At 40.2% G+C, this 22,736-nt stretch overlaps 2 protein-coding genes and 1 long non-coding RNA gene across 3 annotated transcripts; all 3 read right to left on the bottom strand.

The window, feature by feature from the left end:
* Nucleotides 1–180: 180 nt before the first annotated feature.
* Nucleotides 181–2,543, bottom strand: LOC116612382. The gene is made up of 4 exons (XM_032373040.2): nucleotides 2,437–2,543; nucleotides 2,172–2,236; nucleotides 1,318–1,508; nucleotides 181–372 (listed from the first exon to the last, which is right to left on the bottom strand). Exons 2-4 carry the CDS (start codon nucleotides 2,230–2,232, stop codon nucleotides 274–276), a joined length of 351 nt encoding a protein of 116 aa, XP_032228931.1. The 5' UTR covers nucleotides 2,233–2,236; nucleotides 2,437–2,543; the 3' UTR covers nucleotides 181–273.
* Nucleotides 2,544–6,081: 3,538 nt separating this feature from the next.
* Nucleotides 6,082–9,701, bottom strand: LOC5504723 (probable endonuclease 4). The gene is made up of 2 exons (XM_048722131.1): nucleotides 8,804–9,701; nucleotides 6,082–6,748 (listed from the first exon to the last, which is right to left on the bottom strand). Exons 1-2 carry the CDS (start codon nucleotides 9,608–9,610, stop codon nucleotides 6,359–6,361), a joined length of 1,197 nt encoding a protein of 398 aa, XP_048578088.1. The 5' UTR covers nucleotides 9,611–9,701; the 3' UTR covers nucleotides 6,082–6,358.
* Nucleotides 9,702–19,186: 9,485 nt separating this feature from the next.
* On the bottom strand, nucleotides 19,187–21,138 carry LOC116612371. The gene is made up of 3 exons (XR_007306586.1): nucleotides 20,850–21,138; nucleotides 19,990–20,048; nucleotides 19,187–19,357 (listed from the first exon to the last, which is right to left on the bottom strand). It is a non-coding gene; the product is annotated as an uncharacterized LOC116612371 (long non-coding RNA).
* Between the last annotated feature and the right edge of the window lie 1,598 nt (nucleotides 21,139–22,736).

The following is a 22,736-nucleotide window of genomic DNA, read 5'->3' as shown; positions in this document are numbered from 1 at the left end:
GAGAGAAACAGTAAGTCGTTTAGTCAAATGAAATCTGAAGAGCTAATTCGGCTGTTGGCGGTTTTTTTCTATGACACCCTTGTATTCTGTATTAATTGTCTAATCTTTATAAAGGGGGAGGGGCAAATACATTCAGAAGAGAGCAGTAAGGCTTTTTAGATGCACTAAATATGAATGAGCTTTTCCGCCATGTGACCTTTTTTATTTCACTTCAGCTTTTACATGGATATGATTTTGTCTCTCTTGACCGTTTGATTATCGGGTATTTTTGGTTTATTGGCGGCAAAAGATGCAGTTTTCATCAAAGCAATACGCAAGTTTGCACTCACAGCGCGTAGCACACTGACATGCTGTCTGTCGCCATGAGATTTTCTGCAGAGAGGAAAGAAAACACAAGGCTGAGATATCAGAGACAAGAAAATATATTATTGATTTATAAGTTTTCACTTCCCAAACGGATGCGCAAATAACCGTTTAGTTGCGGACTTAAGCTACATAGTCAACCGAGGAGGGACTGGCAGTCATGGGTATCACATATCAGTCAATTTTGTTTTAAAAACTGTCGTTTTTCGAGCTTGCTCGGTCATTTCCTTATTAGGCCTTACATACCATATTTGGGAGTCCGCTTCAATCATTTTTATCTCTTTTTTATCGCTCTAGAGCTTAGTAAATAGAGTATTTTTACGTAAACTTGCAGGTATTCGTGTTTACTACGATTTTGCTGGCAGCCATCTTGGAAATGAAGCCATGGCCCTAACGTTTTAGAATATCACAGGTCTCCCGCGCGCTCGCTCCAGGCTCTTTTAGACCATTTAGAAAAACGACAGCCATTGATTGATATGATATGGAAAATGCATAGTATTTAATAAGAAATTACCCACTTTTTGGCCGCCAAGGGGCAGTGCGCGCGCATCCCCAAACCCTATGTGTACGCGTCTGTATTATTAATATTTTCAATATCGTGACATCTTGACAGGGGAAAGACTTGTAAAAAGTGTAAGAAATCCTGACGAGATGGTCACGTGATGTGTGACGTCATCGACGACGTCATCAAAAGTACAAATATCGATATTTCATGATTGAAACAAGAAGCAAAGGTTTGGTTTGGTGCTCCGTTTCAGGCAGTGCCTAAAACTGTTAGTTATTGTCGTTTAAAATGCAATACTCTGATATCCATGCAATTGTAATAAAAGCTAGCCACATAAATTTAGGCTGCTTTTAATTTAACAAAGTCAAGGAAATTTGTTGTGGGTTAACATCCCTTATATTATCCCTCATTCCATTTTACAAAGGTACCACCATCATCATTATACTTACACATCCCGGCTTTGTCGGTGGACATATCGGAGTGTTGCCATTTGCAATGTCGATATACCTGGCCATGCCGTTGGCAGTCATGCAGTCATTGAAGCATTGCTTTTCATCTGTTTGGACAGTGTCACAGTAGTGAGGCCAACTACCCGAGATGAAGACCGCTGGGTAGCCTGGAAGTATTGGGTTACCGGCCCCTAAAATGTAGAGTAGAGTCTATGAGCTGATAAAAGCGGAGCTCCCGTGCCGACTAAGCGCCGCCTGAGCGGAGCCCCTTACCTAAAGAAAAAAGGTATACAGAAAAACCATCGACTCGAAGTTGTTTGCGATGTCCGTCTTTCCGTCCCATCAAAAACGAAAAATATTCATATCCCATGAAAAAAAAAAGGTATGCCGTACCAAGAGGGTGCATCGAGATGGGCAGATAACGTGTGATATCATCGATGAGGTCACAAAACACAAAACTATATTGAGGTAATCACATACCAAAATATTCTTTTTCTGGTTGGAAAATAGTAAGGCAACTAAACGTTATATTGAAATAATTGAAGATAAGCAAAGAAGTGGGTTTGAGCTCCGATTTTGCAGTACCTTAATCTATATTGGTAACCCATGGACTTTTTTTTAATTTCTCGTTGATAATGTTTTTGTGTAGCTGCTATCTTTTATCTTTTGAATGATCTCTGGGCTGTGAATACCACCGATAACAATAACTAGGGCACAATACAGATCTGTTCCGCAGCCCTTTTTTTTTTGCAGGACTGGAAGATGTTAGACCCCTCGGTTGCTGGGGTAAAATCGTCCCGAATGGTTCTGCTGGCAAGTTTGTGGAGTCGAACTAGTTTACGTCATCTACTTACAGTTCAAAACGGCCGAAGACCCAGCAACTAGACAAAGTCCCAAGAAAGCTAACTTGATCATCTTTCTAAAAAAAAAAAAAATTGAAGAGACAAAAACCAACGTTATGATTTTTTTAACAAAGTGACAAAATGGTGGTGGTTGGAAATAGAAAATAACCTAGCAATGGTCGCAATCAGCAATGTGTCTTTCTTTATACTCTATAATGAATTCTCCTGGACTGGAAAGTCCTCTTATAACAAATAAACTGATAGAGCCTCTACTCACCCCTTGAATCTCTTATTAGGTGTTGCAAAGTCGTTTTACCAATCTCGTCAAATCTGAGATGCTAGATGCCAGCAAAGCGCTGCCTTTTATACCATTTGAAGCTAAACAGCTGTCTGAGTCAATTGCGCTATATTCAATAAATTCCTCTTTGTAAACACAAAATGAACCCATCACTCATTGACAAAGCCAACTATTAAGTAATTAGTTTTTACTCTCGAGTTTAAAATTAGTTTAATTAGCGTTAGTCATTGTCATTAGCTGTTTATTGCAACAGGCTGGCCTTGACAATTTTACATTTTTGTACGAACGTTAAGAAAAAAAAGGTACTTTTGTTAGAGGCATATTTGTGCTGTGGGGGTAGACTACTGTAGATGTATAAAAAAAAACTATAACAACAAGAAATAATTTCCAAGCGTCTAAATGCTTTTTGGCTTTTGTCAGTCAAAAACTTAAACACTTTATTAGCTCACCTTTCACCCGACACATTTTTTTTTTTTTTTTTGCATAGAATGGCGTTTTAGCAGAGACTGGAACATTTGGTACTTTATTACCTAAATACACCTGACCAAAAAAATGTAGCAGGAATGATCGAGCACTTTGTAAAATAGATATAACTTCAGAGTTATTTTCATAATATTCTGTCAGTAATTACATTTTTGTATAAAGTCTTGGCTCCTTGGCGTAAGAGATGAAACATTTAAGAAGTAAGGTAACGCTTAATTATATGAACTTAAAGTAAAAATTCGTTGAGAAGAGGAAGGATTCTAGCTACTCATAGAGTAATTGATCGGACAAAATAACCTTTGCGTTTCAGGGCGTAAACATCTTGGTATGGGGTAGGTACGGGTAAGGAAAGGGGAATTATTTTAACGTTTCGAGGTTCCAAAAACATTCAAATATTTTCTTTGAGCTACAGCAGATAAAACTGTGCAGAGAAGAGAAAAGGTGAGGATAGATTAATTGAATTTCAAAGAGTTTCGAGAAGTGATAACTATCGTTTGCTCTTTGCCCATCAAGAGAACGATGTTCCTCTTAATCAGAAAGAATATGAAAAACAAATAATTGTTTTGTTTTTGTTGCAAACAAAGGTTTTGACTTTTAAGATTTTAATCTTAAAAAATTAAAATCTTAAAAGTCAAAACCTTTGTTTGCTTTTTCATCATCTGCTTCTTCATACCCGGATTTTTTATTATTTTTTTTGTCATCAATTCACAACCTTTTATAAAAGTTTGAAATATTAAAGCCAGAAAGAAGTTGTAAAGGGTTTGCAGGAGGTCCGGGAATTAATTAGTTAATTACTCGTTATTTCAATGAAACAGTCACATCTAAGGGATGTAGCAGGGGAACACTTTTGGGTCAGGGTGCGATTTAGCTTTCTTCTAATTCTTCAAAGTCGTATTTCAAAGGCAGTCGCATCAATAAAATAAGCAAGGATAAGGGTGTTTTTTTGGGGGCAAGCATCGCAAAAGGAGTTTATAATTCTCTGCACATTTTGTAGAAACAAAAGATAATAACAATTAGAGATAGTTTGGGCGGGATGAGATTTTATGTACATAAACCGATTACCAAGATTGGGGGCTGAAATCCCATAAACCCTGATACTGATCCTTGAAGTTTGAAAAGGGAAGTTGCCATAGCGGCTAGATTGTCCTTACTGCCTTTTAGCCCCAAATATTCTTATTTAAATAAACGACTCCGATCTCTCCCGGGCTCTTGGTATGGATTCCTCCTCATCATTAAAAGTGCAGTTTTGCCAGTGTTTTGCCACCCCTAGAAGTCGATAGCTTTCCCTCCCAACAAGCGTTAGAGAAGTTTTGAAATTGTTTAAACAATTTTAATTATTTAATTATAATACACAATAAAGTTTAAAAAAAAAAAACGAAAAAAGACCCTTATCTAGTTCTTTTGCTTCTTTTAATTTGTTTTCCCAATCCCTCAGAAACCTTTTGGATTGAATCATTTAGTCGGTCCATCTTGGTGCATTTTTTTATTATTGTGCATTAGACTTTTCGGATTTGTGAATTTTTTTGGGGAAGATTCAATCAAAGGACTTGATTTTGGTGAGCTCGTATTACCAGTACTAATAGCAAATCTACAGACAACCTTTTTAGCCTCTGTAAACACCCTGAGTAGTTTCTCTAACTTTTCAGCAAACGGCCGCCTAGCAATGCAATGATACGCTAGACAGGAGGGTAGGAGATGTGTGCACAAACCGACCGAAAGCGTTATATAGGCAGCTATCGACCAATGAGAATTAGGAACGTGTATAGTGACGTATGTTACGTGAGGCATATTGGGTCATACATGTGCTATGGTAGCATGATACGCCACAGGTAACCCAGGCTCTGTCAATGAGTATTTTGAACCGACCGGCTCATTGACACTGGAGAACATATGGAGTTGGGGCCGCTTTTGCGCTGTTCGGAGAAATTTAGAATTCTAAATTTTACCGAACAGCGCTAAAGCGGCCCCAAATGCGCGTGTAAATAATACGCGTGTAATAATGCGCGTGTAATTAACGTGTAAATAATAGATAACTACAACTACTACATCAAGTTGAATTCAATTAATAACATTTTATGGAAGAATACTAAAGTAACAACTCCTTATGTTCTCTCCATTAAGGGTCAATGAGCCGGTCGGTTTAAATTATTCATTGACAGAGCCTGGGCTACCTGTGGATACGCGTACTCGTACGAATAATTTATGAACGACCTTTGAGCTGCGAAAAGCGCACAGAAACCGCACAGAAAAGCGCCAAAAACCGAAAACCCGTCAAAATAAGTCAATAACCATAAACCGCGCAATAAAATACGAAAAACCGCGTCAGATTTAAGGCAAAACCGCATCATCGCAAACCCACGCCCACGTCCTGAAAATACTTGAAGCGATAATTGAGTAATTGTGGACAATTTGTTAAGCAAGGCTCGAGCAATGACTTTTGTGAGCTTGTAAGACTAAAAAACCTATAGTAATAAGCTTTCACAAAGGCGTATACCATTTCAACATTGGGTTGATCTTTATTTTCCTTAACTTGTGAGCGTTTCGAAGATTCGGGGACTATTATCACCCCTATTCTTAGCTATACGGCCCGTCTTGACGGCTACCTGATTGGTCAGTGCACACCCTTGCCGTATGGGACAGGTCAACATAGTTTGACCGTCTAACACTGTATCTGCTCAAAGATATACACCGGACGGTATTTTGATGCCATCGTTTGAGCCCCCTACGTTAGATGCAAAAAAGACTTTTGGAGTGTTTTACCTTATGAATGGGGTTATTCAAATGATTTGACAAGATCTTAGGTTGTTACAAATCCGGTTGTTAAACGTTGTTAGAAATCCGGTTGACTTTTGCAGGGAAAAGTAGGAAATGTTATAGTTGTACTCGACATATGAATTAAGCTATTTTAAAAACCTATACCTGAACATTCTTATGAGGATCTGCAGACTATTACTGGATTAAAGCCTGGTTCCCACTTAGTCGATGCCGCTGTATGTTTACATGTTCACACAACTGGGATGCCAACGCTTTTAGAATGACTGATACAACTGAATAAGACAAAGCAACTGGACTGGATTAGGCTGGTGTTGAAACACTCTTGATTATTTAACAATTATCACTCAAGTACTGAATTGTATCTTTTATCTTTTGTTAGTACCATCAGCAGCAACACATCCAACAAATTAACTTGTAAACCAGTTTATTTATAATCATCTGTCATCGAGTTAAACATTTTGATTTTTCTCATGTATGTATCAGCAGCAGCAACACAACCAATAAAGTAAACTTGTATACTAGTTTAATAATGACATCTGTCATCGGGTTAAGTATTTTGATCTCTCTTTTGTTAGTACCATCGGCATCAACCCAACCAACAAAGTTTACTTGTAAACCAGTTTAATAATAATAATAATAATAATCACTCTGTCATCGAGTAAAGCATTTTGATCTCTCTCATGTATGTATCATCAGCTTCACAAGGAGTTTCCAGAATCATAGGGATCCCATTAAGTCTTGGGTCTACCATTATCCTATGGAATGTTGCCTTTCCCAAAGAACCTTGTCCAATGTTTTCATGCCGATCAAGATGACAGCCTAGTTTACCCTTGGAGTCATTAAGGTGGATTGCTTTGAGGTACTTCAGGCCAACAATTTTATCAAAGTTGTCCATGACCTCTTCATAGCCTTTATCAGTGGAAATATCGTGACCAGCGGCAAAGGCGTGGCATGTGTCTATACAGACACCAACCCTTGACTTGTCTTGGACCAGGTCTATGATGTCGCTTAGCTCTTCAAATTTCCCTCCGATCTGTAAAAGTGAGATATCATGAACCCCAATTTGATCCTTTTCCCATTATTTTCTTATACCCTTAAAATGGCTTTTGCACAAGTTTACTTGCACTCAATTACATAACAATCTGGTGGACCAACTGAAACCTCGACTGACAAAAGACAAATATATACCTTAGAATCAGTGCTATTGAAAAGTCCATCCACTCCATCCAGTCCATCCTCAAAGAAATTTCCAAAAGACACACTGCTTTTAAAACTTTGAAATATTTTTTTTTGCCATAAAAAAATTATGGCTTCAAGGAGCATGGGTAGGTTGTCATGTAATTGGCCTGAAGTAAACCAGTGCAATTACCGCTTTAATTAATTAGTGCATGTGTCTGAGTGGACTAAATCATGTAAGAAAGTGATTAACCCACCACCCCCTAGTTGTTAATCTAATTAACTGTAGGCCTTTTTAGACTTTTGTTGTGAGATACACCAATGGAATGGATCACATATATGCCATTTTCAGCAAGTGAATATCTTTTACCTAGAAAATAGAATTTTTTTTTACTTGGACATTACTTGGCTTAATGATAGAGCTGATATGCATAGCTCTTTTAGAAAAAAAAATGCCTTAAAACCTATCAGATTCAGGCAAGGTTCTGTTATAAGAGCACTTTGACAATGGATATACAGGAAAAGTATAAAAAGTGGGTTCACACTGCTGCTTTGAATTTATAAAGGAAAAAATTGTTATGGAATTTTGGCTCCCTGTGGTTTCCCCAATGGTTTTACAAATTATCTGTTAGATATTCTACCATTAACTCAATGAGGCTTGTTCGTCTATCAACCAGAATTTGCATACACTGTTGTCAGCACCTAAGCTTGCCAAAAAGCCTTTATTCTTGGCCAGGAAGGCACAAATATTTTTTGCGTATTTATATATCCCTTTCATTACTATTACACCCTGAGACGTCTGTAAAATATGGGCCAAATCCAAAACATCAGAAATGCAAACCAAACATCACCAGACCCGGATACTCATGGATTCCTCAAGGCATAGACAACCTTCAAAAGCGCATCCAAGCAATGTAATAGAATTGACTCTATTGTCAAAATTACAACCTTGTTTTCTGACTAATTCTTAAACAAATGCTTAAACTCAGAAACATTTCCTACCAAAAAAGACAGAAAATTCCGAACTACAAATAGAGACAAGCAAACACAGATCAAGCCACAAATATATACCTTTATTGGGCTCTGTCAGGTCCCATTTTACAGCCATCAGCCAAAATAATCAATGCAAAACCTCCATTAGAAGCAAGTCACCATCTTTAGGCTATGTTGCATGCTTGCACTGCATCATGGGAGTCTTGAAAACAACTTGACAGAGAGGCAGGCAAACTCCTCCCCCAGAATCATAACAGTTTTTTCTCATAACAGTTTTGTGTCTTTGCCCCAAAGCCAAACAAAACATTTCCAGATCCAAGGAACCCAGAATAAACCTGAAAACAATTTTTGAATAAGGTTGGCAAGCAAAGATGTTCCACATTGGAGAGTATGAGGTCATTCACTAGTAGAAAATTCCTTTCTCACTTGGTGAAGCTCGATCAAGGAATTATCACATGGAATTATCCTTAGCATGCAAACATCCATAAGCACAGCATTAATTATGCCCAAATGATGTCCTAAGGCACTCTCCAGATGTAAAAAAGTGGTAATTTTTAAGCAAATTACAAGCAAAACTGTTGTAAGCAACAGGCTGTGGCAGTGCTGCCGCTAGAAAGAAAAGGCAACTTATAGTGTTTGACTTGAGATAGTGGGGGAGGTTTCTGTTTTCAGTCTGTTTTTCTTACAATTTTGCTCAAAAGCACCCAGGAGTGAAAGGGTTAAAAAATAATTCAAATAAATGGTTGTAGGTTCAGGGGACATGGGGCGTGCCCTCAGATAAATTTTGAAACTTTGTGACTATCTGTATCAGTGATATAAAGGGAGCTTTTACTGGTACAACAAGGGTACCAAAAAAAATATACCAACAAAAAAGACAATAAGGAAATAAATAAACAAGATCCTCAAATAAACATCTCACCGTGTGACCTTGGCAGCTCATATTCTCAATGACTGTCACAACCTTTTTAGTCTGCGCATGCGCCTTGTTGATACTCTCCCCAATCCTCTCAATGCAATCCTGCACGGTTATTTTACCACAGGTAGACCCTGGATGGAAGTTATACAAGGTTAGGTCAAGCTTTTCGCATCTCTGTAACTCCTCTACTAACACAGCACGGCTCTTTGTAAGAGTTTCGTCATCCGGGGAACCCAAATTCATGAGATATATCCCATGAGGCAGGATAGTACTAGGTGCAAAGCCCTCGGATTTACACGCTTCTATAAATAACTCTGCTGTTTTGTCGTCTAATGGCTTGCTATTCCACTGTCGCTGTGATCTTAGGAACATCGCAAAAGCCTTAGCCCCGATCTGCACGGCGTTGTGTACAGCTTTGTACAAGCCTCCAGCAATAGACACGTGGGCGCCTATGAATTTGAACCCTTTACTAGAGCTTGACGCCATTTTGTTTTTATTGATCTCCTTGGTGGATTTCGATGGTGATTTAGTATAACTTGCTTCTTTCTTTACTGCCTCTAGCTTTTCAGTGCTTTCATCTTTCACCTTTAATACGTGTTCTCTATCCTTGATGCTTGGTTTTGATGTCTTTGCCGGTGATTTCGGTTCAGTTTTTTGACGTTTTCGTACACGTTTTGTTGTTGTGAATGCCGTCGTCCCATCGACCTCAGAGACACTGCTTGCGGTTTCTCTTGATCTTTTCGCACCCTTTACAGGCTTTGGGTCTGCATCCTTAGTATTTTTTGCGAGTAGTCGAGAGCTTTTCCTCATTATTAGCCTTGTTTCGCGATGATACTTTGATCTTGGTTTTTTTTAGGTTGTTTGAGGAAGAGACAAAGAAGATTGGGTACTAATGTTATCCAAACCACAGGTATCCTATTCTCCCGGGCCAAGCGACGAATGAATAAAGGGCTTAGAAAATGAAATTTTTTCCTGCTCCGATAGAATATATGTGTCTTCACGGACAGTTTGTTTCCTCGGCCTTTTTTACTCATCTTTTTCAGTACAGGATGTAATTATTTGAACGTTACAGCCCGTAGCAGGGTGAAAACGTCTGGGGGGGGGGGGGGGGGGGGGGGGGCTAGACTAGTCAAGGCAAACGGTAACTGGGTAAAAGCCAGGAGCGTTCCTAGGTAAGCACTGTCCACGGCGAGAAACTGTATTTTTCTTTTTCAGATTATGTCGTTTGTGTCGACTTGGTGGTAACTTTTTTAGACTGCGGGACATCATTAAGAGTGAAAGGTGCCGAATACATCCTTCCTTCTTCCTTTCAATCTTACAAAAGCGTTTGCGGTCACAACAAGGTCAATCCTGTCTGTCATGTCCTTGTGTACATGAAGCATCATTAGGTGATTTAGCCTGGATTCGCCCGTTGTAGAACGGAGATAGGTCTTGATTCTTTTGAGCCGCGAAAATGATCGCTTGCTCACAGCATTCGTTGCCGGCATAACAAGTAAAATCTTTCCAAGTGTGCAGATCTCAGATAACAAGAACTTCCGCTCTTCACCGAGATTTTCTAGAAGTCTTAGCAGATCATGAATATCAAATCTAGATGTGTCAAATCCCATCGACTCTGCAGTTTGCGGCATGAGGGAAAGCTGACTCTCCAGTTTATACGAGTCAACATCTGAGTCACCATCCATGGACACCACTTGAGCTAGGTCCTTGTCGTGACTTTCAATTTTCACAGATTTTAAAAGTACCTCTTGGATATTCACATAGATTTGAAAATCAGTCTGATTGAACCTCGAGGTTATGCATTCTGTGGCCACGTCAATGATGGCAAAATATATCTGCCTGTAGTGGTCCTTTGCGGAAGCTGGGTAATAGTTGGTTCCTTTTCTACCAATCTCTCTTGACTTGCTGGTACTCGTCTCTGTCTGGGAAGGGTTGGGTCCTCGAAACTCGGAAATTCTGCATTTTTTCGTTGGAGTACGCGAGACCAGAAAAGATCGAAAGCAGCATCGCTCCGATCTTTGGACAAGGTCTTAACTACGTCTTGCGCGATACGATTTCCTTGGGCTGCTGAGATAGATGTTTGTTGAAGGGCGCGGCTAAGATTGTCCGTTTGCTTTAGTATTTTTGTACTCCTAGAGAACAGCCAAAGTAGAAATCAAACTTTGTCATGATTACTTGGACACGTATTCTGGCCTTTATTTCAGTGTTCTTGCAAATATCAAGATTGTGTATTTATATATCCCTTTCATTACTATTACACCCTGAGACGCCTGTAAAATATGGACCAAATCCAAAACATCAGAAATGCAAACCAAACATCACCAGACCCGGATACTCATGGATTCCTCCAAGGCATAAACAACCTTCAAAAGCGCATCACTCATCGTGATTATTCAGGACAGCTGCCAAAGCCTGCCCACGAACGGTCCATCTCGTTGGACACAGTGCATGTACGCCTCGTGTTTCATTTTGTATCACCGCTCTGATCTTATCAAGCTTGTATTTCGTTGTGGAGACCTTTTCACGAGCTTCCCCACCTCTCACACTGTCTCAAGTGAGTCTTTGATGCATTTTACAGATTTCAAAGCATCGCCGACTGCCAAATTCAAAGCGTGGCCATAGCAATGAGTGTACAAACGCTTGTCATTTAAAGCCTTTATCTGGGTAGCTACCCCTGTTGTTTGCCCAGACATGGTCGCAGCGCCATCATAACACTGCCCAAGTGCCGTCGTTCTCTCTAGATACATCCCTATGAAGTCTTCGTGCACTATAAAATTGTCATCTACCCAACGGATACAAATAACTAACTGTTCCTTGCCTGAGATATCTACTGTTTCATCGGCCATGATGGTGTAGAAAACAGCATCTTGGATATTTTGTGATATCTCTCGTAACATGCCAAGGCTATGAGGATCTCGTTCTGTATTACTGGAGAAGTGTACTTGTCGTCTTTCCGTTCCAGCCACTCCAATAACTCAGGATTTTCTTGGGATCGCAATATTAGCAGTTGGTAGAAATTCGAGTTTTCCTCGCTTGCTGTGTCTGTGTTCCATTCACTTCGCAAAGGCGAAGCCTGGCGAGCCAAATGTCTCACATTCGATAGAATGATCATCAGTATTTTTCTATTTCTTATATTTTCAAACGCGTGCTGGTCGGATAATAACTCGCCAACATCTCAACGGGCTGTCGTAGGGGCTGAAACGAAACGTTCAACCGCCTTTAAGTGAGAGTTGGAGGTCTCATGTTTACGAAATCCCTTTTTCGCGTCAATTGCGTGCTTCCAGTTGCTAAAACCATTGCGTGTGAAAGCCGGATCAGCGTTTGCAGATGAGAGCAAGTTATTTTTTTATTGCTTTTAGACATGTAAAGCAATACGCCAAATCGTTTTCCTCATCGTAGTCCAGCCATTTGAAACGACCGCACCAAGCCGATTGAAAAGGTCGCTTCACTGTATTTACGTTGCAGAAGCTCCTTTGTGGAAAGTTTAAATTCCATGGCTGGTTTCGCTGGCTCCCGACCTGGTACTCCTTTCCTGCTGCAGTGACATTGCTCCCCTCCTTGGCCTCTTCGGCCTCTTTACTATTACCATTACCATTACCATTACCGTTACCGTTACCGTTACCGTTACCGTTACCGTTACCGTTACCGTTACCGTTACCGTTACTGTTACTGTTACTTTTACTGTCATTGTCATTGTTATTGTTATTGTTATTATAAGCTTATCACATAACATTTTCACTTGGCTGCAGAGGCGACGAGGTTTGTGCTGTTCGACGGTTTAGTAGGCAGACAGAAACTAACACATGCTCGAGGATCTAGCGTACTTTGCAGTCACTACCGCAGAAGAGCCGCTGGAAAAGTTTATAACATATTTGAGTTCCAAAACGCTGGGAGATTCTGTGCTGTGATTGGGCCTTTTGTTTACTCATCCTAATTTACAACGCTCGCGTCGCTGACAAATGCTTTGCCTGTTTGATGGATCAAAATACTTTGTTTTGTACGATAAGAAAAACTCCAAAACCAGAACCATTGCTTGTGATACAGTCGTTTTTAGTGGGAAAGAGCGATGTTTTTGCTCAGCTACCGACACGCTTCGGTAAAAGCCTGGTATTTCAAATCTTGCCACTTTTCTTTTCAAAGGAGCCCGCACAATTGCCGACTCGAATGTTCCCGAGAACCCACAGGCGGCCCAAGCTCATTATAAGTATAATCTATCTACTGTTTTGCAATAGTTTTACAGTGTTTATATGAGTTCGTATAAGCGTCATCAGTAAACTCGCTAAATTGCTTAAAATCACTTCAGAGTTCCAGAAAACAGTGTAAAATAAAAGTCTTAACTGAACTTGTGCTGTTGTTATTTCTCGATTTAGAAGCCTAGTGGAAAGAAGTGACTAACAATACTTGGCGAGCGAATCATAAGTCAGCTTGTTTCCGTATTGAATTTCGAATATTATTTTGCAATAGCGACAGCACTCCGTCCTGGATTTGTTGACTGGATTTATTTTTTTTCACGCGGACATACGGGAGAACACACAGTGCGATAAAACAAGACAATTTTCATGTAGCGCGTTTAATTTGTCAAGAAACTGAAGTAAAATTACAATGTACAAAGTTCATGTGATTGGTTAATTTTGACAGCTACTTGAGTACACATGCTTAGGGGCGGCGCGGCTAGAACAATGGTCTGCCGGAAGGCTCTCCTTTCTTCCCTGTATCTACCCAAAAAAACACTTTTGATTTGGAGAATCCATCGATTACCCTTGGGAATTTTGCTGAGTTTTCCGTTTTCGAGAATCCGTTGGCGTTCAACGCGTGGACGAGGCACCTTTTAGACCAACGTGAGCCCAGGGTAATTTTTGCCAGCGGATACAGTAGCAATTCTGCACTCTCCACGGTGGGGGAAGGCAAAATTGTCCCGGGCGCTCCGAGTGACACCGATCCCTACCGGTCCCCCGACAATATGAATCAACCAATCACGAAGCGTGCAGTGAATCGGCCGAAAACTGATAGCAAGGCGCGATTCTTCTTGCCTGGAAAAACCCACAAGACGCTATCTTTGTTTTGTGAATGTGTGAAAGCATGGCGATCTATTAGTTCTTCTCGTAAAAGATGACGGCCAAACTCACAGATTTTCAAACAGAAATCGTTAAGTTCGCAGTCAAAGCCGTAATACTGTGATAACCGGGCAAGCAGGAGAAGGAAAAAGTGGGACTCGGATGTCTATCCAGTGCGAACAAGCGTCTTTCAATATCAGACGCTCTTAAAATAATGTCACAACTCCAAAACGTCATAAATAGAAACTAGAAAGAAAGTAAAGGCAGATATGATTTTCTAGCTTTTGAATTAGATAACATCAGTTTCGTGTTCTGGAAGCAAAATACACGTAAACCTGACAGCATAGCTAATCCCTGATGGTAGCCAAGTCAGGCCATAAGTCAGTCCTATTCCACCGCATACTTTGGTGAAGTCGACTTCGGCTTCCGCTCGTACTACCCCGTACATGGCCTCGATCTGTTGTCGATGTGCGCGCACAGCCTAGGTCGCCCTTAGCAGGCTTGTCATTGTTGATGTACTGCAAAGACTGATGACGACAGAGATGATGATGATTCGAGCAAGATCAGGTCCCGGCACACCGCTACCCTCAGAAACAAGTGTCAAGTCCGGCTTTAAACATAATCGAGGGCACAGAAGTTCGAGCGGCCAATAAAACAGGAATACTGCTAAAATTACGGCCACGCCCCACCCACTCGCAACAAACATGTACGCGCGACTAACTGTCAGCTTTCTCTGCCAGGGAAACTTGGTAAGGGCCTCTAGCCGATAGTAGCCTATGGCAACCAGCGTCAGGAGAGTCGCAAAGTTTGCACCGTAGTGAACAGCGTACCTTAATCTATAGATAGAATAAATTGTACTGTCGCAAATTAAATAGTCTGAATCAGAAAATTTCAAAAGTCATTGGCCAAAAATGATTAAATTTGAGTATCGAAATAAAGCAAGTTGTGCATGTTTCATTTCTATTTCTAATATCTTCTCCACAAATGTATTTCTGCATTCTTCGCATCATTATTATGTGACAGCAACTCAGTAGCTAGCCTATTCAATACATGTAATACAGCAGCAATCAGGAACACTTTTGTAATTTCTTTGGGTTTTACACAAGCTTAGAAAAAGCTAGTTACATTTCTAATGAAACGTTTTACACTCTCCACACGCCGGCGCACTATAGTCGACCGATTTGCAATTGCACCGCATTATATCTATCAGCGATCCTTGTGCTGCTGGCAAGTCTGTTGGCATTGGCACCAGCTTTCCCTGTAAACGTTCCCATCCCCTATTCTCGTTATAAGGTCACAATCTCCTCTCCACTGTGTTGAAGTCGGTAGAATGTTCGTAAGCTATGAAAAGCGAAAGCTGCATGCGTCGTAGGCATAAAAAGAACCCGAGGCCACTCTCTATCCCCGACACATGCAGTTTATCCTACCAAGTCTCCTCCCTGAGAATTGGGGATGGGCCAGTGCGAACAGACTTGCCCCCAGCACACGGATCGCTGCTAGAAATGCTGCGGTGCAAATGCACGAAAGGCTAGTGTAAAACCTCAAGAAAACACAAAAGTGTTACTGATTACTAGAATAGTCTTCAATAGCTTTATTAGACAACATAGATACATAAATACATAGACGACATAGGCACAAGGCCCATGCACGTAACACCAAATAAACATATTGGAAATATAATGAATATAAAAACGGAAAATGTACAGGGTAAATCTACTTTGAATCAGTTAATACATCGGCAAGTAAAGCCTGATAGTGATTCTTTAGGAAATGTTCAAGCGCGAGTAGGCCAGAGAACTTATTGAGCTGAGTCAAGTAACATACGAGATTCCATGGTTTTACAATACGGTTTAATAAGATGCTTGAAACGTAGTTGTTCTGCAAAGCGCCAGAGAAAAAGTTAAGGTTGGGTTCAGGTTACGAGTACGATTATGATTTACAAAAGTGACAAAAGGTTGAACATTCAGGTCGTTATGAGAAATAAATTAAAAAAAACAAACAGTAAAACAGGCTTTCTATTGCAGGCTATTGTAATTTGTGGCATTGTGAGCATGTCCTACAAGATTTTATTATGAAGACTGTTAAAAGAGTGGGCACTACTAAAGTAAAGCTGACTGCTGCTATAGCTTCAAATGGAAAGACCCTCCTGTAATGTTGGGGGAGGACTACCACTGACTACCACTAACACGTGTCTTTTACTAGATATGAGAAACTTGGCCAGTGCTTGATAATTCTGGAAAATGAATTAAAAAAAAATTAGCTCTACGCATTTCTGGTATGCCAGCACATTTGTTTTACATGAGTTTGTGATATCCTTTATATAGGCATGTAGCCTTACCCCAAACTAAAATTTTACTTTCTTGTATCAAGAAAAATTGGGGCACGACTAGCTATACATGACCCCACTCCCCCTCAACACTTGCTCCCCCCCCCTCCCCCAATTACTTTTGAAGGCCAAATAGGTGTCCTGAATATTCAATAGGATCCAATATTTATCCAATATTTATCCAATATTTATCCAATATTTACCCAATATTTATCCAATATTTATCCAATATTTATCCAATATTTATCCAATATTTATCCAATATTTACCCAATATTTATCCAATATTTATCCAATATTTATCCAATATTTACGACTGTGCATGCAATTTTTGGGTGTGTCAAGTTTTTATTCCCTTTATTTACATTTAGTATACACCATCGAGGTAAATACAAATATATTTTACTATAATAAACAAAATTCTCGCCACCGATTTATCTGCCCCTAGAAGATATGGTGTAAGATCAGCAGCAACAATCACCTATATTGAAATATTGAAATTACATAACAATCAGTAAAAAGCCCTAGTCTACCACATGCATGCATGAAACACATAGAGGCATTCCACTGCTCAATATATCCTAAGTTGCAAGAGGCTGATGATGATTGATTCATCCCTCCCTTCCAGAAAATTACTGTGACCATATCATGTTTGTTTTTTTTTTTTGTCTTTTTTTAGAAATGACTCACCAGTGATTCAGGAAATCCAACAAGGCCTCCAGCATCATCTTCAGCCTTTACAACAAAAGTTGTCAGTCGTCAAATCAATTATTTACATTAAGTATACACCATCAAGGAAAATACAAATATATTTTTAAAGTGCTCACCACCGATTAATTTTCCCCACAGGCAGCCCAAGGCTACTGTCAGTGGTTTATAAAGGAATGTATGGTGGAATTTATGTAAGCGAAAAAAAATACTTAATAGTGAAAAATAAAACTTTAGACCATGTAATATTGTGTTTGAGTCTTCCTTTATTTCAATTTTGAAGCTCGCTACGAATTGTGTTTCTTACTGTATATAAATATAGGAAAGGCTGGGGGCTCCATCGGCTAACTTCGAACACACATCTACTTCGAAGCCCGATAAAATTCGCAAAAATCGACGAGCCGCCAATCCAGCGCCAGAACACTTTGAAAACATACCTTAGCTTTCAATTGAACCGAGTCTCATGTCACCGATTTGCGAATTTCAATCACTTTTTCTCCACTTTTTACCATCTGTGCCAACAGATCGTGTGCGCTTTCTGACGGAAACTCCGACTTGAAACTTCGAGGAGTCGTCGGCGCGACAACGGCAGCGCCAAGTGAGTGTCTATTGTCGAGTGACACTCACTCACTCACTCGGCGCGGCCGTTGTCGCGCCGACGACTCCTCGAAGTTTAAATTTCCGAGCAGTGCCTCGTTCCTATAGCCCCTCGGTCAAACCGATCCAATTCCCTTTTAATAAAAAAGATACATCCAGTTTTAATACAATTATATTCACACCGATATTGTTGTTATTAACACAGGTATTTCACAAATAAAAGATTTCAATTTATTCAAAAACATTTTTTAGGAGTCAGCCTGATGCATCTTGAATGAACTCCAAATTCGCCGTCTCCCCGACGTCTTCCCGTTCAATTATTTATATAACATTTAAATAACTTAACATTAGATAGCTTAACAGATACCAGGACACCACCCTACAAGTAGCATTGTAATCAAGAGCTATGAGAAGCAGCTAAAAGGATAAAAACAGGTAGCGAACGAAGTCAAGAAGTGCAGAGGGAAAAAAATGTGAAAATGTACTAGCTCGCGAGAAGCCCATAACCAAATATGGCGCGATGAACCATATATGGATGCTATGATTGACAAGCTCGCGCAATCTAAAAATAGCTTTCATGGACGGCATCATGGGCCATGGGGATTCGTTCTCTTATATCATATGGTCTCTTGGCACTGTTATTGGTTACTATAATTATTTCTAAATGGAGAATACATTATTTCCAGGGTGAGTTGATAGATATAACTCACCGGTGTTGATTCAGTAGATCCAGGGAGGGCTGTACAGGCACCATCATCATACAGCCTTTTTATTTAGAATGAAAGTTTTAGTCATCATCATAACATTAATCCATCAATCCTTTATTTTGACATCAGGTGAAATATAAATGTATTTTTTTTAAATGCACTCCGTTAGGCATTCCAATGTTCAGTATGTTTAGTTGAAATTGTATGAGACCGTATGCTTTAGAAAGACTATGACAATAGTACAAACTTACAATACGCCCAAATTTATTTTGTTTATTATCAGTCTTTTGTCTGATTGAAATTTTAGAAGGACAAAAAGGAGATTGTGGCCAAGCACAGAGAGTCTCTAGTTGAGATGATAACAAATAATTTCAAAGAGTTTGCGAGGAGAATTTGCTGAATAAAGTCTTTACTGCCATCGTCAGCAAAAAGCCTCTAACAAATGGAGATGAGAGTTTATTATAGTCGGTCAGAGTTTCTCTCTTTCTAGCACTCTTTCTTGCTTTCAAAAGGGTTGCGATCAAACGGTTTTTGAAAGTTGATGATAGTGGTCAAAGAATCAGCGCGCGATGATCATGTGTGTTGTAAGAGAAGAAAGCGAGCTCATTTTCGGAAAATAAAAATGAGCATAAGATTGAGTTTTAGGGGTAGGGAAAAATTATATGACTTCGGGATTCATCACCGTATCATTGTTAATATTGCTGGCCGATTGAACGAGAGTCGGTGAGAGTGCGTGAGAGAGCATGGTGAATAAATCAATGAATGCATCGGTTTGTTTGCCACATTTGCGTTTTACAACTGGATTGCATTGGCGAGATTTTTCAGTACGCTTATGTACATGAGAGTCTGGCATCATCGACTCTGATTTATTCTCGTAAACTCTCATCGACTCTCGTCTCCCTTTGATCGACAAATTACTGACATGTTGAAAATTGAAAACCGACATGCAGACCCCCCTCCCTTAAGACCCTGGTGGATAATAAAATGGCACACAAAAATTAAGCAACAGTTTATTAGATTAATAGAACTAACAGCATACGGTGGTTTGTCATATCTTGTAGGTCCGTGTAAGTTCAAACGGACTAGAACACCCAATACGCAGCCGCAGTGAAACAAACAAGGTAATCGTCATTTTGGTCTTTACACTGAAAATGGGCATTGTACTGGCCCTGAAAACGCAATGCCATTGTCAATATACCAGCCCTGACAATGCAATACCCCTTGTCAATATACCAGCCCTGAAAACGCAATACCCTTGTCAATATACCAGCCCTGAAAACGCAATACCCTTGTCAATATACCAGCCCTGTCAACGTAATACCCTTGTCAATATACCAGCCGTGACAACGCAATACCCTTGTCAATATACAAGTCCTGACAACGCAATACCCTGTCAATATACCGACCATGACAACGCAATACCCTTGTCAATATACAAGCCCTGGAGACGCAATACCCTTGTCAATATACCAGCCCTGAAAACGCAATACCCTTGTCAATATACCAGCCCTGTCAACGTAATACCCTTGTCAATATACCAGCCGTGACAACGCAATACCCTTGTCAATATACAAGTCCTGACAACGCAATACCCTGTCAATATACCGACCATGACAACGCAATACCCTTGTCAATATACAAGCCCTGGAGACGCAATACCCTTTTCAATATATCAACCCTAGCAACGCAACTGAAGGCTTTCATTATTTTGAAGATGGCAGCCAAATAATTGACAATTATTTTCCCAAAAGTGTGACGCAATTTACAAATACAGAACTGGTGACAGAACGAACCATGTTACCTGCGGAATTGACATTTTCCTATTCCATCTGTTTTGTGATTGAGAGAAGGTGTAGGTCACTGAAAAGATATAATAGAATCAGAATACGTACTGGTCAAGCTATTACCTGCGGTGTAAGCGGCGCGCGCCTGGTTTAAGTCGCCATTCCCACTGAACTCCATAACAAAAAAAAAAGATAGGATCGAGTTCGAAATCATATTTAAAATCTTTAAGAGTGCCAAAACGATTGTCATATTATTGTCAATATTCTAGGAGAATTAAACAGATAGTCAATTTGGATTAGAAAGGTTTTAAAGCAAGGATGTTGGTTTTCCTGTTTTCACACGTGCAGTAGAATCACGTCGTTTCAAACCAGTGCGCTCTGATTTCGAAGATTTTTTTCAATCATTATTTGGATTGTTGTTCATGAATCATAACCAAAAATTCCAAGCAGTTAGCCGTTATGGTATTGCATTAATCTGCTCTACTTTTCTGATTCACGGAGCCACTTGTACCAGCTACGCCTCTTCTTTAAAGGGAGTATTTTTTTTGACAGGGTGCAATTTTAGCAAATAGCATAAAGTGCGTGCGTATACTGTGGTAATGTGATTTATCTTCCTTTCTCATAGGATGTACAAACTTTACTGTCTCTACATTGTTCTCTACTCACATTTTGGTCTTGCTTTATCCCATTACTTGCCGTTCTTTTCTCAATATCCCGGTAGTGGGTGGGTTGATAAGCAAGTGGGATTCCACGCTACTTCTCCCCTCCCACACAACACCCCACACACTAGCCCCACCCACCCACTTCCCTATGTCATTGCCTCCATCCCCTTTCACCAAGATCTGTAAGTCTGTAAATAACATGTGTGATTACGCACCTCCCTTCAGGAGAGGACACCTAATCCAAAATTTCCCGCAACTGTTTGGTTCGTAGGAAGTCAGAAAAAGTGATCCTTCGAAGAGTACCTTGTAACCGCAAGCCACAGACAGAATATCTTTCTCTTAAATAAAAATACAGTAGCGTTCTTAAATTTTTTGATTGATTATTATTAAGCTCGGGGGCTGGGGGTTGTCAGGTTTGGATGCGGTATCATTAAGCTTTGGGGTTGTCGGGTTTGGATGGGGTACTATTAGGCTTTGGGGTTGTCGGGTTTGGATGGGTTATTATTAGGCTTTGGGGTTGTCAGGTTTGCATGGAAAATCATTAGGCTTGGGGGCTGTCAGGTTTGGATTGGGTATTATTAGGCTTTGGGGTTGTCGGGTTTGTATGGGGTATTATTAGGCTTTGGGGTTGTCGGGATTAGATGGGGTATTAATAGGCTTGGGGGCTGTCAGGTTTGGATTGGGTATTATTAGGCTTTGGGGTTGTCGGGTTTGGATGGGGTATTATTAGGCTTTGGGGTTGTCGGGTTTGGATGGGGTATTATTAGGCTTGGGGGCTGTCAGGTTTGGATTGGGTATTATTAGGCTTTGGGGTTGTCGGGTTTGGATTGGGTATTATTAGGCTTTGGGGTTGTCGGGTTTGTATGGGGTATTATTAGGCTTTGGGGTTGTCGGGTTTGGATTGGGTATTATTAGGCTTTGGGGTTGTCGGGTTTGTATGGGGTATTATTAGGCTTTGGGGTTGTCGGGTTTGTATGGGGTATTATTAGGCTTTGGGGTTGTCAGGTTTGGATTGGGTATTATTAGGCTTTGGGGTTGTCGGGTTTGGATTGGGTATTATTAGGCTTTGGGGTTGTCGGGATTGGATGGGGTATTAATAGGCTTTGGGGTTGTCGGGATTGGATGGGGTACTATTAGGCTTTGGGGTTGTCGGGTTTGGATGGGTTATTATTAGGCTTTGGGGTTGTCAGGTTTGCATGGAAAATCATTAGGCTTGGGGGCTGTCAGGTTTGGATTGGGTATTATTAGGCTTTGGGGTTGTCGGGATTGGATGGGGTATTAATAGGCTTTGGGGTTGTCGAGATTGGATGGGGTATTAATAGGCTTGGGGGCTGTCAGGTTTGGATGGGTTATTATTAGGCTTGGGGGTTGTCGGGTTTGGATGGGATATTATTAGGCTTGGGGTTTGTCGGGTTTGCAAGTGGTATTATAAGGCTTTGGGGCTGTCAGGTTTGGATGGGTTATTATTAGGCTTGGGGGTTGTCGGGTTTGGATTGGTTATTGTTAGGCTTGGGGGCTGTCAGGTTTGGATAGGTTATTATTAGGCTTGGGGGTTGTCGGGTTTGGATTGGGTATTGTTAGGCTTGGGGGTTATCGGGTTTGGATGGGGTATTATTAGGGTTTGGTGTTGTTAGGTTTAGATGTGGTATTATTAAGGCTTTGGGGTTGACAAGTTTGGACGGGCTATTTAGGCTTGTGTAACGTGCTCGAAAGAGTGCTTACTCGGGGTAAGAGTGACGGTAAAGTAGTAACCTTGTCTTGGCGAGACAGACACGTTAAACGATGGGTCCTGGGGGCCTGTCGAGTAGAAAATCAGTTAACCCTCAGATACGATACCAGTAAGTTATAAGTGCCTTCACTTTGTCAGTGAATAAAAAAAAATATATCCATGTCTGATGTGTACCAAATTTTTAAAAAAATTAAAATTTTTAATGGCTTATAAAAAAATAAACGCCTCCATGTGCAAATGAAAAGAATGACGTTGAATTACATCCTACCTTAATTATATCTATATACTATCAACAGTTGTTAAAAAAAGTGCGTATTTTGATTATTCAAATTAAAGAGAAAACGGCATCGTCGCGTGTCGTGATCCTTACGGA

Source organism: Nematostella vectensis, chromosome 14, assembly GCF_932526225.1.
Source record: "Nematostella vectensis chromosome 14, jaNemVect1.1, whole genome shotgun sequence".
Taxonomy (NCBI): domain Eukaryota; kingdom Metazoa; phylum Cnidaria; class Anthozoa; order Actiniaria; family Edwardsiidae; genus Nematostella; species Nematostella vectensis.
The sequence above is the reverse complement of the archived record's forward strand: the minus strand, read 5'-3'. Positions and strand labels throughout refer to the sequence as shown.

What these genes read in the sequence shown, in the direction of transcription:
- LOC116612382 (XM_032373040.2), bottom strand. Translation starts at nt 2,232, where the DNA reads ATGATCAAGTTAGCTTTCTTGGGACTTTGTCTAGTTGCTGGGTCTTCG. An exon ending in GTCTTCGGCCGTTTTGAACT is followed by an intron (nt 1,509 to 2,171) that starts GTAAGTAGATGA and finishes TCTACATTTTAG; the next exon opens with GGGCCGGTAACCCAATACTT. An exon ending in CACCGACAAAGCCGGGATGT is followed by an intron (nt 373 to 1,317) that starts GTAAGTATAATG and finishes TCCTCTCTGCAG; the next exon opens with AAAATCTCATGGCGACAGAC.
- LOC5504723 (XM_048722131.1), bottom strand. Translation starts at nt 9,610, where the DNA reads ATGAGGAAAAGCTCTCGACTACTCGCAAAAAATACTAAGGATGCAGAC. An exon ending in TGAGCTGCCAAGGTCACACG is followed by an intron (nt 6,749 to 8,803) that starts GTGAGATGTTTA and finishes TCACTTTTACAG; the next exon opens with ATCGGAGGGAAATTTGAAGA.